Source organism: Passer domesticus, chromosome 3 (assembly GCF_036417665.1).
Source record: "Passer domesticus isolate bPasDom1 chromosome 3, bPasDom1.hap1, whole genome shotgun sequence".
Lineage (NCBI taxonomy): Eukaryota > Metazoa > Chordata > Aves > Passeriformes > Passeridae > Passer > Passer domesticus.
In genome coordinates, this window is record NC_087476.1 from 95753543 (window position 1) to 95767845 (window position 14303).

General features: G+C 42.3%; 1 protein-coding gene and 1 long non-coding RNA gene across 6 annotated transcripts in view; one reads left to right on the forward strand and one right to left on the reverse strand.

Annotated features, from left to right (window-relative positions):
- PLB1 (phospholipase B1) overlaps nt 1-14303 on the reverse strand; it is a 78397-nt gene that overhangs the window by 2208 nt on the left and 61886 nt on the right. For all 4 annotated transcript variants that reach the window (XM_064414495.1, XM_064414496.1, XM_064414498.1 and 1 more), the window contains 10 exons: nt 13462-13520; nt 12253-12296; nt 10931-11030; nt 9494-9545; nt 7670-7750; nt 6577-6642; nt 5927-6021; nt 4678-4759; nt 3299-3403; nt 2123-2218 (listed from right to left, as the gene is read on the reverse strand). In XM_064414495.1, the coding sequence (XP_064270565.1) occupies nt 2123-2218; nt 3299-3403; nt 4678-4759; nt 5927-6021; nt 6577-6642; nt 7670-7750; nt 9494-9545; nt 10931-11030; nt 12253-12296; nt 13462-13520 (780 nt within the window). The remainder of the gene's footprint in view (nt 1-2122; nt 2219-3298; nt 3404-4677; nt 4760-5926; nt 6022-6576; nt 6643-7669; nt 7751-9493; nt 9546-10930; nt 11031-12252; nt 12297-13461; nt 13521-14303) is intronic.
- On the forward strand, nt 9195-10634 carry LOC135297203 (uncharacterized). 2 transcript variants are annotated; one of them, XR_010359249.1, is made up of 3 exons: nt 9195-9764; nt 10276-10326; nt 10591-10634. It is a non-coding gene; the product is annotated as an uncharacterized LOC135297203 (long non-coding RNA). The 2 variants fall into 2 exon arrangements; XR_010359250.1 differs by having other exon boundaries at nt 10279-10326.

Sequence of the window (14303 nt, forward strand, 5' to 3'; positions counted from 1 at the left end):
GGCAACTGGTTATTTGTAGATAATTGTAATTCTTCCCATGCCAGGGCACTTGGTAAGGATTCTGGCACTGAGCCCAGAAAAAAGATGATAAAATGCAAAATTCTGTAGCCACCCATGCTGACTTCATCTCTATGCAATCTGTTCTTCAGGAGCATTAGCTTCTGGGCTTTAAAGATGACAGTATCCCCGAGTCCATGAGCATACAGGACAAGTTCTGGAAGAAACCCACAGCTCCTCTAGAGCATGTGGCAAGCACGGAGGCAGAACACAAACCAAACACTCTGTCCATGTGTCTCTTCACCTCGGCCAAACACCTGACAAGGTGGGTTTGGGAGCAGTGGAAACCCCTTAAAACTACAGAGTCCTCTGACCTCAGAGAGCAGGAACACTTTGTTTTGCATGAAGCCAAAAGGGCAAAGAACATTATGGCGAGGGAGAAACTCTGCAAGCCATCCCAGTCCCTGCATACCCACACAGTGGCCAGGCACAGTCTGGCCCTTTATGTGCACTGACAAGAATCCGTGTCATTTGGCCATAAGCCTGCAGCCTGCCGAGCTTTTCAGGGAACAGGGAAACAATACAGCCTTACAGTAAGCTTGCACAGCCTTGCCGTACAAGGACTGCAAGGGAAAAGCGGGGATGTGTTACAAGAACTACATTTAAATAGTAAACAGTAATATCTGCAGTTGCCATAGACCGACAGATCTCTATGGGAGGGAATAGTTGTGCTTTGCATCAGTAAGAACCTGATCCCTGCCACCCCAGTAGAAAGCTTTGTGTCAATATCTTTATATGCGTAGGAAATGAGTGACAGTCTGGACAGAAAAAAAAATCAACTCTTGTGGCATAGGAAAAAAGACTGATGGTGATTCAGGAATGAGTAATGGCCAATAGGAATACCACATGGCAACAGAAACCCAATTTAAGACCGCCATATGACCAGGTATTGTCCATTTTCTTTTTTTCTTGAAACCCTCAGCCATACTCCATTTGAATTTTTCTACATTTGCCTGAGGTTTCTGGCCCACCACTAGCCCTGTTTAAGCTAAGAAGCAGAGTGAAGCCTACCAGCCTGCTGTCATCTGGATTCCCAGACAGGGAAACCTGATGGAAAACAGGCAGATTTGCTGTGCGTGCACAAATCAATTACTCTGAGCATGTGCTTGCATCGTACATTCTATAGTCCTGGACCTACAGCTCACATGCTGTGCTGGGCAGCTGCACAGATTCCTGCCTTGCATTTTCCAGTCTTTACACTCAAGCTCATTCTGGGGTATCCTGTAAGTTTCTTATCTCGCTGAAACTTTTACTTGGACAGAAAAGAAATTCCCCTCCGTTTATGTTTGTTTCTTGTGCAAACCAGGATGCAGGATTTCTGCTAGCACAATGTATTTGGCTACTGGTGTTTACCAGACAAGGGGAGAAAATGCTGCTGTGGCATAAAAATGTCATAGTCTTCCTTCCAATGTGGGGAAACATTTCTGAAAGCAACTGTGACTTTGGAGTTGAGTCTGGCATGTACCTCTGACACCTTCTTCTAACACTATTTGAAAGCTATTAATTTCCCCCAAAATGACAGATGGAATGTGATTACAAGCATCTTAAGTTTGATTTCAGCCCCCCATTAGTTTCAGTGACTCTACTAAAACTGCCTCATCAGATACAAGAGTGGGTGGTGCAACATGTCCACACTATTAATGGCAGCAAAAATTCAGTCACATATATGTTTTCCTAATAAATATAACAGGATTCACTGAAGAAGAGCAAGATCGTTGAACAGACATTTTCAGCAAACCTACAGAACTTAATGTTTAATTAGGCTGGCTTTTTGTTTTAATGCAATTTATTTACCAAATCAGAAAGGAATTTTTCATTACATTAAGACTCTTGAGACTTCCCATTTTGAATGAGCAAAGACTTACAATGTTTTATGCAATATGATCACTTTGGATTATATTCCTAAGCAATGCAGAGGGAGAAGAACCTCAGAGTTGAGCAACCCCCTCTTGTTAGGATATCAGTTTTATATCTTGCTTACTCTTTTGTTTCAGACACCTTTCTCATGATCTTTTGTAGATACTACTACCACAAACACATAGGGATCTAAGTTGTAATCCCTTACCATATTGTTCCAGAGAGCCATGGCCATCTCAGCATAGCCTCTTACGCTGAAATGAAAGCAGTCTGCAGCAAAGAAACTCATATCTGGCTTGCTGGTCTGCAATAAAAGCAAAATTTTTTTTCTCAGCAAATTTCAGTCTCTGAGATCTGATATATTATATCTAATAGTATACCGTACTTGATATACCCACTTCACAATTTTGGTACCTTCTTAAAGGCAATATGCTCATGATTTCACACTGGAAATAAACTTGGGTGCTCCTAACTATGGGCTGATTACTGCACCTTGAGACCTTCTGTGTAATGCAGCCTGCTCAACTTCACACAAAAATTTTCATAACAACACTAAACTTATCATTAAGCCAACAGTCACAGCTGTTACATGGACCCTGCCATTGACCCACATTCCATTTTGTACAGAACTGATAGAAAAGTGCTTATTATTGCTTTTTAAACGTCTGTGACTCAGACTTACAACATTTCAAGTGTTGAAATTTCTGCTGAATTTCAGACAACAATAAAAGTGGTGGGTTTATTCAGCTGTGGTAAATGTCTCTCTTAGGAGGAATTTGCCTCATCACTACCTGTACGGTGACCATTGGTCGACCTTTTAGGCTGACAGAAAAAAAAAATGGGGATGGTATGAAAAAAGTATCAGTACTAAGCAAAACTGGGTTGTTTTGATTAGGATTCATGCTGGATATTTGTATCCTTAACTACACAGCATACATAATGCTAAGGCTGGAGAAAAGAAGGAGAATCAGTGTTTGGTTTCAAAGGCTACTTCCTGTTTCCATGCTTGGATGAGTCAGAGATTCAAGTGCTGGTCTCCATTTGAAGAAAACCTGAACACATTCCATAACCTAAATCGGGAAACTGTGGTGAACGCTAACCAACCTCCTCAACAAGGGAAGCAACATGCAGTTCAGGGGAAGTCAGAGGGTGCCTTGTTTATGGGTGCATGCTATGAATGTTTCCTAAAGCCATTTTGATTCACAGGCAGCACTGTGAATCTTCTTGCAAGACTTCCTGTTCTCTCCTCTTACCATGGATTCCACGCTGTGCCTCTAGACTGTGCAGAGAGACGAAAACACAGTCCTTGTGGCATGGACCTTACTGGACTAAGAGAAATCAAGATACTGGCCTCTGCATAACGGGGAAGCAAAACAGGACTCACACTATCGAGGGGCAGCAAGGTGTTCCGGAAGAATGGCTGGATGACAGCAGCAAAGTCCTGCCGCTGTTCGTACCGACCGCTGTTGATCAGGCTCAGGGCTTCAGCCTGCGTGCAGTCAGTGAAAACAGAGGAGTTACTTGCAAGGCTCATCCACCATTGTCAGCTAGCAGAAACATACAGATTAAACATCTTTCATTGTAGGAAGCCCTAAATCGTAACGTGTAAATCCAGCTCAATATTATAAAGCAGTCAAGAAAATGGCTAAGAAAATAATTTGGTTCGCGAGGAGATTTTCATGAGGAAAATGTACAGAAGCTGGATTATTTCAAAGAAAAAAAGGTAAAAAATACAAAGTTGCTTAATTAAAAAAAAAGAAAAAAAATTCAATCCTTACTTACAGAAACCAAAACTGCACAATTGCAATTAGATTAAAATTTGCAGAAAATTATAAAATAAAAGAACAAGGTTAACATTTTTAGAAGTGACAAATGACTCCAGAATGCCAACACCTTTTCAGAAGGTGTGCTTGAATTAAAATAATACTTAAACATTGATAAATTACCTGCCACTTTCAAAAATTATGGTCACAGACATTCATACAAATAAAAAAACCCCATCTCATTGTTACTTGCCATCTTATGGGTATAAATGCTAATGCTCCTGGTCATATCTCAAAACATTCCTAATCCCTCTTCCTTAGTTAAGGAAAATGACCCCTCTAGTAGGCTTATACAAGCATTACCCAGGGTAATTTCTCGAGCTTTGTCAGATTCATTGGGCAACAGCCACTGCCAGAGCCAGAATGGAGAACATGATGTGATCTGATACAGTGATTCCTGTATTCATAAGAACATCGATGGAAAAAGCTTCTGCTCCAATAGCTATTTATAGCCTCTGTTAATTTTGAGTGAATCTTACGCCTGAGGCTACGAAAAGTTACTCTCAAATAGCAAGCTGGCCCATGGTTGGTTTAGTTAATTTCTTCTGCTAAGAGTAACCACAAAACAGCTGATGCAAGGTCATTTGTCACTCTTGCAGTGACATGTTAATTCATGTCAGCTACTCATTGGACTCATAACAGACAAGCACATATCAACAAAGCAGCCATCATTGCTAAATCCTTTTTGGCTGTTGAAACAGCAGCTGGAAACAGAACTGGTCTCCATCTGCATCCAGCTCAGATCTGAGGTCAAATCAGAAGGCCATGTGGAAAGTCTTGCACTGCACTCAGCTAACTGGTTAGCTGAGTAGGGTTTTGATTAGGCTGTAACCAAGTTGTTTTCCAGTTATCCCTCTCTGTACTGCTGAGAATATGCACAACAGGAAAGGCAATGAGGGAAGCAATATAAAGATGGCCAGTTACAGAATCAATGCATTACCTGAAAATCTCTGTTAACTCTCTTCATCTCTTGTAATTCAGAAGAATTTTCCTCCGGGTTTAAGAAACATGGGCAAACCTTCCTTCAATGAAAGAAATACTAGAGTTAAAAGCCAGTCTAGAATAGTTTATTCACAGTTCTTCAGCACTGCATGTCTGCTTCAAGAAGCTCAGGACAGGTGCTCAAAACTCACATGCAGAAGAGAGAGCCATCTTGGTGACTTAGGAATGGACAGATACTTCACAAAAGAAAAATCTCTACTGACTTACTTTTCAAAATGAACACCTACCACAGGCAAAAAGAGCTGCAGGATCCGCAACTCTTGCTTGAGTCAAATGCAAAACAGTGTTTAGTGTGCCACACATCAGCAGGAAATTACACGTGTTAGAATAACTAGAAAACCCACCCCATGAATGGGCTTACAGCAGTTTCAGACGTCTGGGAGTGTAAAGTTAGAAAAGACAAATTTTTCTTGTAGTCGGAGTCCTTGCACCACTCAGTTTTATTATGTTACCTTCATAACAAGAGGTAATAACTTGTGCTCCACTGAAATTCATCTTCTAAGAATGTGCTTGGAATGAATATGAAGACATTGAACAAGACCATCAATTCATTATTTTCCCTTCCAGTATGTTCCTGTAGTCAATCACTTGTATTTTTAAAAATCTGTGCCTAACTTAATTGGAATTAATTTGGCATCACCTTGCATCTACTGGTCTTTGTTATACCTTTCTCTGCAAGACTAAAGAGCCTTTTCACATCCATTCTGATGCCTTTAAAGACACTGCTGCTTTCTAAAACAAGTCTCTCAACCTTTATGAGTTAAGATTTTGGTCTCCTTCTTTAGGTGTGAGGAGCAGCTCCTGGCTGTGCTCTGCTGCATGCAGCCCAGCCTGCATCAGAGGTAATGCAACCCTGGATACAAAGAGAGGAATCAGGGATGTCAGCCTGTGCTGCTGACCAGCAGATGGCTGGGCAAAAAAGCCTTTGAAGTTCAGCAATCATATGTTGACTTGTGCTGTGTCATGCTGCCTTACAGCTGAGAAGTGAGAACTCTGCTATCTACAGCTGCAGGCTTTTTAGCTGAAGTATTGCAAAAAGCAATAGTGAGCTGATGGGAACTAGTGGATCAGGTAAAGGCAGCAATGCACATAGCTTGGAAAGCTCAGTGTGCATGTCCTCCTGCAGAAATTGAGACTGAGCCAAAAAAATATCACTTCATAGGCAAAGAGCTGTTTTGCTCACTTACTTTGCTGTCAAGGCACACTCTGAAGAGCTTGCTGTGATTTGACGCAGCCCAGAGAACTCCGGCATCTCCACCATGTTGATAAAGACTCTTGGGAGCTGCGAGCATTATAATAACCAGACACACAGACATGTTACAAATAACAGAACATGATACCACTACAAAGAGCAAGAAGTGCCATCCATAGGTCAGGGAGTCAGTGCAAACTGCACAGCCTGCAGCCAATGGCATGAGCAAGGATGATGTATAAAAAGAGGGGGAGGGAGACATAGAGTGGATGTCAGCCAAAAAATTCCAGCAGCTAGTACAAACTAGCTGAAATGCTGTTTTGCTCCCTGGGACATTTCCATTTGCTGTAGGGTAAATGAAACTCTTCATGGCTGGTTTAGCCACGAAAACTGGCTGTAGGGTCATGGTATGTTTGGTCCACAGCATAAATATTGTCAAACACACTGTTTTTCTGAAACTGCAGCTTCTTTCTCAGGGCATTAGCTAGTACAGTCTTTGAAATGCAGCACTGAAGAACAGTCTGACTCCAGCTATTTGAAAGATGACCTTGCATGAAACATAATCACTGACAGTCTATCAGAGGTGAGAAAAACATCAGTGTACTTGCCAGGAACATAGCTTGCTAGGGTATCTTAAAAGCTTACCTCCTTATAGAAAATATCCAGAGTGTCCTGAAGGTGCTTTACATACTTTTGCACTGAATAGGTCTCCTATTAAAAATAATTTTAAAAGAAAAATCAAAAAATTGAGTCAGTCTTTTTCAGGAACCAACAAGGTGATCTGTGAGAAGATACATGAACTCGGTGCTCCTTTTTTCTTTTGCTGGCAGATATATTTCCAGATCAAGAAGTTTACTGGCACATGTACAGAGGTTATATAGTACTTATGTTTTTATACCATTAATATATTCCTCTAATCTCTGTAGAAAATCCTGAGGTATCTTGGGATGCCTTTCCCTGATAATGACTATATTGATCATATTTTTGGATTTTGGGCTGTCTTTTATGGGACCCAGAGCAGACTGATTTGCCTTATGAATAGAACAATATTTTTTTTTTCAAACTGCCCATCTAAAGAAACTGATATGAAGGCAGTCAGACCCCACAAAGCCCATAAGCAAAACAACTTTGTGACTGTAGTTATAGAGGTGCAGCTGTGGGGACAAAGGCTCCAGGCAGCAGCCTGTAAAGGAAAGAGCAAAACAGAGAACAGTGACTGGTCATTTCAACAAGCTGGGGTACAGACCCCAGTCTGTGCCACACAAACAGTTTCAGAGGGCATGACCACTGACAGCTGAAGAAAAGACACGTTTTTCCCTATAAGCTGATGTTACTATTTTGGGTGTCATTCTGAAACAAGAATTGGGCATCCTCAGTAATTATTGTGTGGAAATGTTTTCCAGAAGACTTCAGTTGTGTCCCCTCACATGCCTGAGACACCACACTGATTACTTTGTCCAGTTATAAGCAGGGAGAGCTCTTCAGCTTAATCTTTGCGTTTTGTTCAATATTAGCAGGTTCCTAGTACTCAAATAATGCATTTCTCCAGAGCTGCAGTGCCTCTGTATTAAAAGCTGTGCTCTTGTTTCCGAAACAATAGATATGAAAGGGGCAGGATTTCTAAGTGCTTTTTAAACAAAGAGGAACTTTGGCTCCCTGAGAGAGAGAAAGGCTATGTTTCCAGGGCTGGTCACCTGCCAAATGCCTGGATGAGCATGCCTAATTCAGAGATACAAACCTTGTCCAAGCAGTACTGGCATAGGTCGCTGCCTCCAACAAGGATGGTAATCAGCTTCCAGTCTTCTCTGAAGTTAATTTTCTAGTGGCAAATAAAATAAACAGATTGCAGCATCCATTGCTTAGGCATGCAGAGGTAACATTCACAAATGGGGCTAAATGGGCGCAGACAGTAGGGCAGAACAAAGGAGGTATGCTGAGTTAAGCTGGCAAAAGAAAAGCATCTCTCCAGGGGGAAAATCTGAACTGTTTGCTAGTCTGCTGCAATTCACCTTGGCTCCTGTAAGGAAATTCCCTTCAGCAGACAAGCTCTGTCAGGGTAACCAAGCACGGAAATGTGTCTGTGGCAGCAAGCATCCCTAAATGAATGTCACCTTCAGAACAGGGGTGGACAGGAGAGATTTGCCAGCCATGGCTGCACACTGCAGGCAGCATGGGGATAAAGCCGTGTGGGAATGGAGGCTGGAGTGACTCATGTGGCTGTGGAACTGGAGCTGCTGGGGATCCCTGCCAGCTGGGCAAGAATTACCCCGTGGCCAGGAGGGGCAAGGGGTGCCCCAGGGAACAGACAGCTGGATTAAAATAGAAGAGTCCAGGAGGCTGCTGACTTCACTGAGCTCATATAAGGGCAGCTGCAGCATCCACGTCACCACAAGCTAACAATAGGCGCTGCTGAGAGCTGGATCTCATCAAAACATTTTGTAACATTCAGTACAAAGAAAGGAATCAAAGGCAACTATTTTTAGTGTAATCCATTTACATAACAAACATCTGCGAAAGGATGCCACAAATAGAGGGAGGGCCTGGGAATCACCCAGGTCTGAATTCTCCTCTTTAACCAGCAATTTGCTCAGAAAGACTTTCATGAAGAGGCAATGTTATGGCAGGGATACACCCCTCTCCCTTTTTTTAAAAAAATGCATAAAAAGCTGTGAATAAACTAAAGCATGACAGCCTCTCCTCTTCTATTCTATTGAAAAGCCATGCCAGCTCTCTTCACCCTGCCAAACAATTGGCAATGTGGAGTAACTGACAGTGGGGTGAGTATGCAGCATCCATCAAGAGTTCTGGCATGGAGAGCCACATGCTTTGACAAATCCTGCTTATTCAGTGCCTTCCTTTCCCATTCAGTCTGAGCCAAGGAGCACCAGGCACTCCCATTCCCTTAGAGGGAATGCTCTCCCTGAACCAATAACTTACACCCAGACAGTCTTCCACTCAAATCCAGCCAGCACTCAGAGCAAGGCAGCCTTGGTAACCCAGATTTCTTCCCTTCCCTGCTTTTGATGCCCTTTGTTGCCCTCAATGGAGCTGGAGAGCAGACTGGTCCACAATGCTAGATCCCCTACTAATTCCCTAAAAGATTATGGTGTGACAGAGATTATTCCATTTCTGAACTTTCTGGTCACTAATTAATTATTTGCCTGCTCAAAACCAGACTTTGAGAGGGCTTTTTCTCCTGCAAAGACTTCATAGTCCCTCTTCCCATTACTGTGACTCAGGTTGGTCTGCAGACCTACCTGCTTCATCAATTTTACATTCAGCCTTTATGACCTTCACTTTGAAGGTTGCTGCTCAACAAAGCAATCCTGTGATCTCGCCAGAGCCTTCAGATTTCTCCTCTTCCTCACTACCATCCTTACATCTCCTGGCTGCACTGCAGCCTACATTAGGTGTAATTCATCTGGCACATTCAACTTGGAAAGCACAGCAAAGGGCTTTTCTTTCATCAGTAGAGCACTCTTCACGTCTCAAGCATCCCATTAACTACAGTCATCTCCCAGAGACACCGGCAGCACAGAGGTGTGGCTCAAATCCCACTCACCGAGCTGCTTCTCATCAGCTCCACCAATGCACGTGCTTGGGCTGGCATATCACTAGGAGAGAGAACAGAAGATTCCAGATGTGTTTCCAAAAGCACGTCACCTTCTTGATCCCCACTCCTCATTGCAGGGGATCTCAGCATCAGCAGAAATCAGAATAAGGAAAGTTATGCCTCAAAAGGCTGAGCAAACACTGAAGGACCAAGTCGCACAAGTGAATAACCTGATCCGAAAAGGCTTCAGCTGGGATGGCTGCCAAGTGGCAGGCAACTGGTATGAGTTCTTCCCATCTTTGACTTGGCCTTAGTACATTTTGTTTGGGAAAAAAAACTAATGCCCAGATGCACAGAGACATTGAGTTGCATAACTCACTTCAAAAATCTAGCGGGGGAGTTTGGTGCTGACACAGAAGCTGGGCACCTAACCAGCCTTCCTGATCTGGCCTTAAATTCCTATGGCTTGTCTTATGGCTGGAAGAAAGTGCTTACATTGTGAGACTGCCAGGCTCGAGAGTCCCAGTCCAGCTCTGGACAGGATGCAACATCCACGGGCCAAAGCACAAACCATGCTGAGACACCAGCTGGAAATGAGCTCCTGGTATACTAGAAAAAGACTGTGCTTGAGCTAATAAGCCCTGCCTGTCTCCAGCAACTACACAAGTGCAGTTACATTATTTGGATTCCTAGAACCATATTGATCACGCTGAGTCAGCTTTGCTCAGGGAACCTATGAAATATTTAGTAGCTATACAGGCTTTGATAGTTATCCTAAATCTCTCTTCCAGCAGATTTAATGGTTGTTAAACATGTCACAAAAAGCTTTGGAAACAAATTCTGTGAGTATTCATGGAGCAAGCACAGTGTAAGCCATACAAATTCCAATATGTTTTAGTTGGTAACAGACTAGTAGATTTTTTCTTCAGGAAGAGAAAGGAGTTATCTCCCAGCTGTTTTGGGTTTTTTTTTTCCCTTTGCTCTGCAAACAGGGATAATTTTTAATGGCATTAGGGTAGAAGTGGGCTTCTATTTGTTAGTTTCAGGCACATTCTCCAGAAATCAAGGAATAAAAGAGATGCTCATGAATTTTTTCCTCATTACAGATATTGTCTGACAGTGAATTAGGGATCTGTACACTGAAGACTGGGCCAAAAAAGGTACCAGTTGAATTACAAGCATAACTAAGGCATTGGCTCAAAAATTATGGGCAGAAATAGAATAAATAAAGGAAGCTTGTGTCTAATTTAGAAAAAGATAACAAATAAATCCCCCAAATACTGAATTGATTAAAAAAACCAAAAACCTGAAACTCACAATTAAAAACATCAGATGGCAGAAACATGCTGAGTACCAGCAGGTCACCAGCATTACCCCTGCCCTGACATGCATCACAAAGGTAACCTGCCAGTCCATCACTTCTCACTCCTTTGGGATTGTCCTTACCCTGCTGCAGCATTTCTCTCTGCAACGTTGAATCCAGCTGTTTCCTTAGAACTGCCAGTGGAGAAGCCAAAGATGTTTGGATTGAATTTCTTCAAGATGTCTTAAAAAGAAAAACCACAGTGTTTAACCATCCACAGTACAGCCAGCAGCGTTGCCTCCCTGAAGAGCAGGAGCCAGTTGAGAGGTGAGAATACTGACCTGTGTTTTCTCCTCATTCACTATGACTTACAGGAGCTAGAGACACACCTGCTTTGGAGACTCTAGTTACTGTCCAAATTTCATCACTGCCATTATTTGTCTCAGTGGGCCTGAGGAACCAAGGCCTGGTGGCCCAGGAGATGCATAGATGGATCCTGGGCAAATCACTAGTCTTGCATTTGTCAGAATATTCGTGGTTGCTTTCTTTCATGTACCAGAAGCAGATTCCCTGAATATGGCCCTCTACCTCTCAACTCCTCCAGCTAGATAATAATATTTGTGGCAGAGAAGGGAATTTTTTAAATTTTTCTGGATTTCACTGAAACTTTTAGTGGGGAAACATGACGTCTGAAAACTGTTATTGTTACTGTGTCTGTAGTACTGCTGTCTGAAACCTTTCCATACAATCTCATTCATAATGCATAAATGAATTGTGCCTTCTATTTTTCTTCAAACACAGTGATATGCCTGGTACAAGGCAAAGCACATCAGATTTTTTACTGACAATGTCAGATATTGTCAAGCTGCTCCACAGCATGGATCACATGCAAATAGAGCAGCCATTGTAAACCAAGTGCCTTCCAATTTATTGTCATATTGACCACTTAATAGTTTCTATGGCAACTACAGACCCAATTACACAGAACACTAGGGCAAAAATTTAAGTACTTTTAGATTTTTTTTCCTCACTGCTATGTAGCAACTTGAAATCATCTGGAAGAACTACAGCTTTGCCAACAATCCTGGCTAGATGGACTGGTAGTTGTTTCATAACCCTTCATTTGTCCACAGACATTACAGTCAGTCACTGGAAAGCACAAAACAAAATAAGGGAAGAAGAGGTTTGCCACAAACTTCTGTCACCTTCAGCACATTTACTACTAATTCTTTTAGCCAAAAGGACGATACACTCACATGCAGGTCCTGTGATGTGGAGGGGCTGAATCAACTTTACAGCTAATCAGGTCAGTCTGGATCTCAGCTCACTCACATGAACTGCTTATACCCACAACAGATGGACATCCCCACTGTTTTCAAGGAATGACCATTTCCAGATGTTTCCTAGCATGTACTTAAATCACTTTCAGTGTAATACCTAACTTCTGCTTTTCTAGGATACTCACTGGGTAAAGTAGCCTGGATCTCCAGAGTGTCATCACCCCCAATACTACAAAGGGAAAGAACAAAATCAGCCAGTAGGGTTAATCCTGCAGCCATCTGTCTTATTGTCACCACATGTTGTTATAGCAGCCCAAGAAGGAAAAAACAATCTCCCTTCCCCCCCCCAAAATACTTGCTTCAAACAGGACTAAGGAGATAAACCACAGGAATTCAAGGAAAGTAGTGAAAGGATAACTCACATTAAATAAAGCAAGGCAGCACTAAGATAGAAGCTATCCTTCGTGCTGGGAACAGACCATATTGGGAGAACTGATTTTTCATCTGGACATGCTGGGATACCTACCACAGAAAGGCATATTTCCTCACTAAAGCTGCTCCATGTCACCTTGCTGAAGCTCCATTTGCACGCAGTTATGCATAGCAGAGACTGCATTAAATATTCATTAACAACCTATTTGCAATGCTGCAATGCCAATGACATAGAGCCTCTGCCACACCTTTCCAAACTTGTCTGTGTGCAGAGCCAATACACTCTTACACCACTTGTAGCTGCCCCTCCTGAAAATATCCATGCCTGCTGACATGTGCAAAGGGATGAAGAAAGAGCAAAGAGGACAATGTATACATGCACACACTTATCAACCATACGTGAGGCCATAGGGAGCAGGCAGTTTCCTTCCACTCTAGCATGGCTACTGAGCTTCACACCCTCTGATGTGCATTGTTTGCCCACTTTGCAATAGCAAAGGTGTTTGGAACATCTTTACTGAGTATGTATGCAGTGCTCTTCCATGTTCATGCCAACCCACACTCACTGACACCTTCCAGCATTACATACTGCATAGATAATCACAGCAACATTTTGAATAAGCTCCAGAGAAACTAGCAAAACTCTAAAAGGTATTGGGACACAGAACCATGCTTGTAGCAATCAGGTTAGGATAACACATATACACACAAAAGAAAAAAAAAAGAAAAGAAAAAAGAAGAAAGAAAAAGCCCACAAAAACAAACGTAACCCACCCACCCAGACCCCCACTCCTTTTCTCTTCCAGTCCCGACTCCTCCAATCCTTACCAAGCAATACTTGCTGTCAGCACCCTTCCCCTGAATTTACATATACAAAGATGTAATTACACAACCAGGTGACCCACACTTTTAACTGTGTGCACAAAAACAGAGAAAAAAAAAAAAGGAGCACTTTCACTCACCTCCAGGAAAGTCCCCTCCAGTCTGTTTGTAGGTCTGGTACTTTGGCTCCTACTGCAGTCTGGAAAAGATGGAAATAACAATTGATAAAATACTGAAAGAAACAAAAGCCCTATGAATTTAGGAAAGATAGACATCATGTTTTGAAAGTGCTGAAACATTCTTCTAACATTACTCTGCAGCCAGCCAAGACTTTGCAATATCCCAACTTTAGCATAAGTGGTCTGTGTCCTTATTCACCACCACACACTGGCCTGTGGGCAGCCCTGCATCTCCCATACTTCAATTTTCTGTGCTTCTTCTCACATGCAAAAGGAACTCATCTAGATAGCAGACCACGGAGCATCAGAGGAGATGTAGTCCAGCCAGAGGACATCAGATTGTAAGGTCAAGGACATAAGAGTTTAAAGTTGCTACTCATACTGTTTTAGCAACCCAATGCAACCCAGATTAACATCAATGGGTTTGTATTTGTTTGGATTTTTTCTGATGGAAAATGCTTCATGCTGGCATCTGCCAAAGACAGATGATTTTGAGAGACTTAATAACCAGGAAAAAAGCCCCAAACACTGATGAAAAATCCCCATCCAGTTTTAGCTGTACATAAATCAGAGAAGCTGCTTTTTAATCTGCCAAAAAACCAAATCTTTGGGGTACAATCCATTTTTCCTCTCCTGGATCCAGTCTGCTACTTAGCACACAGACTTGATGAGGTGTAGACAGGATTTTTTTTGCCAGTATAGATAAGCATGTTGATGTGTCTATTGCTTTCACTGTGCATCGGTGCTAGAGAAGCCAGATAAATGAATTCTAACCAGTGACATGACTAAATTGCTCAATTTTT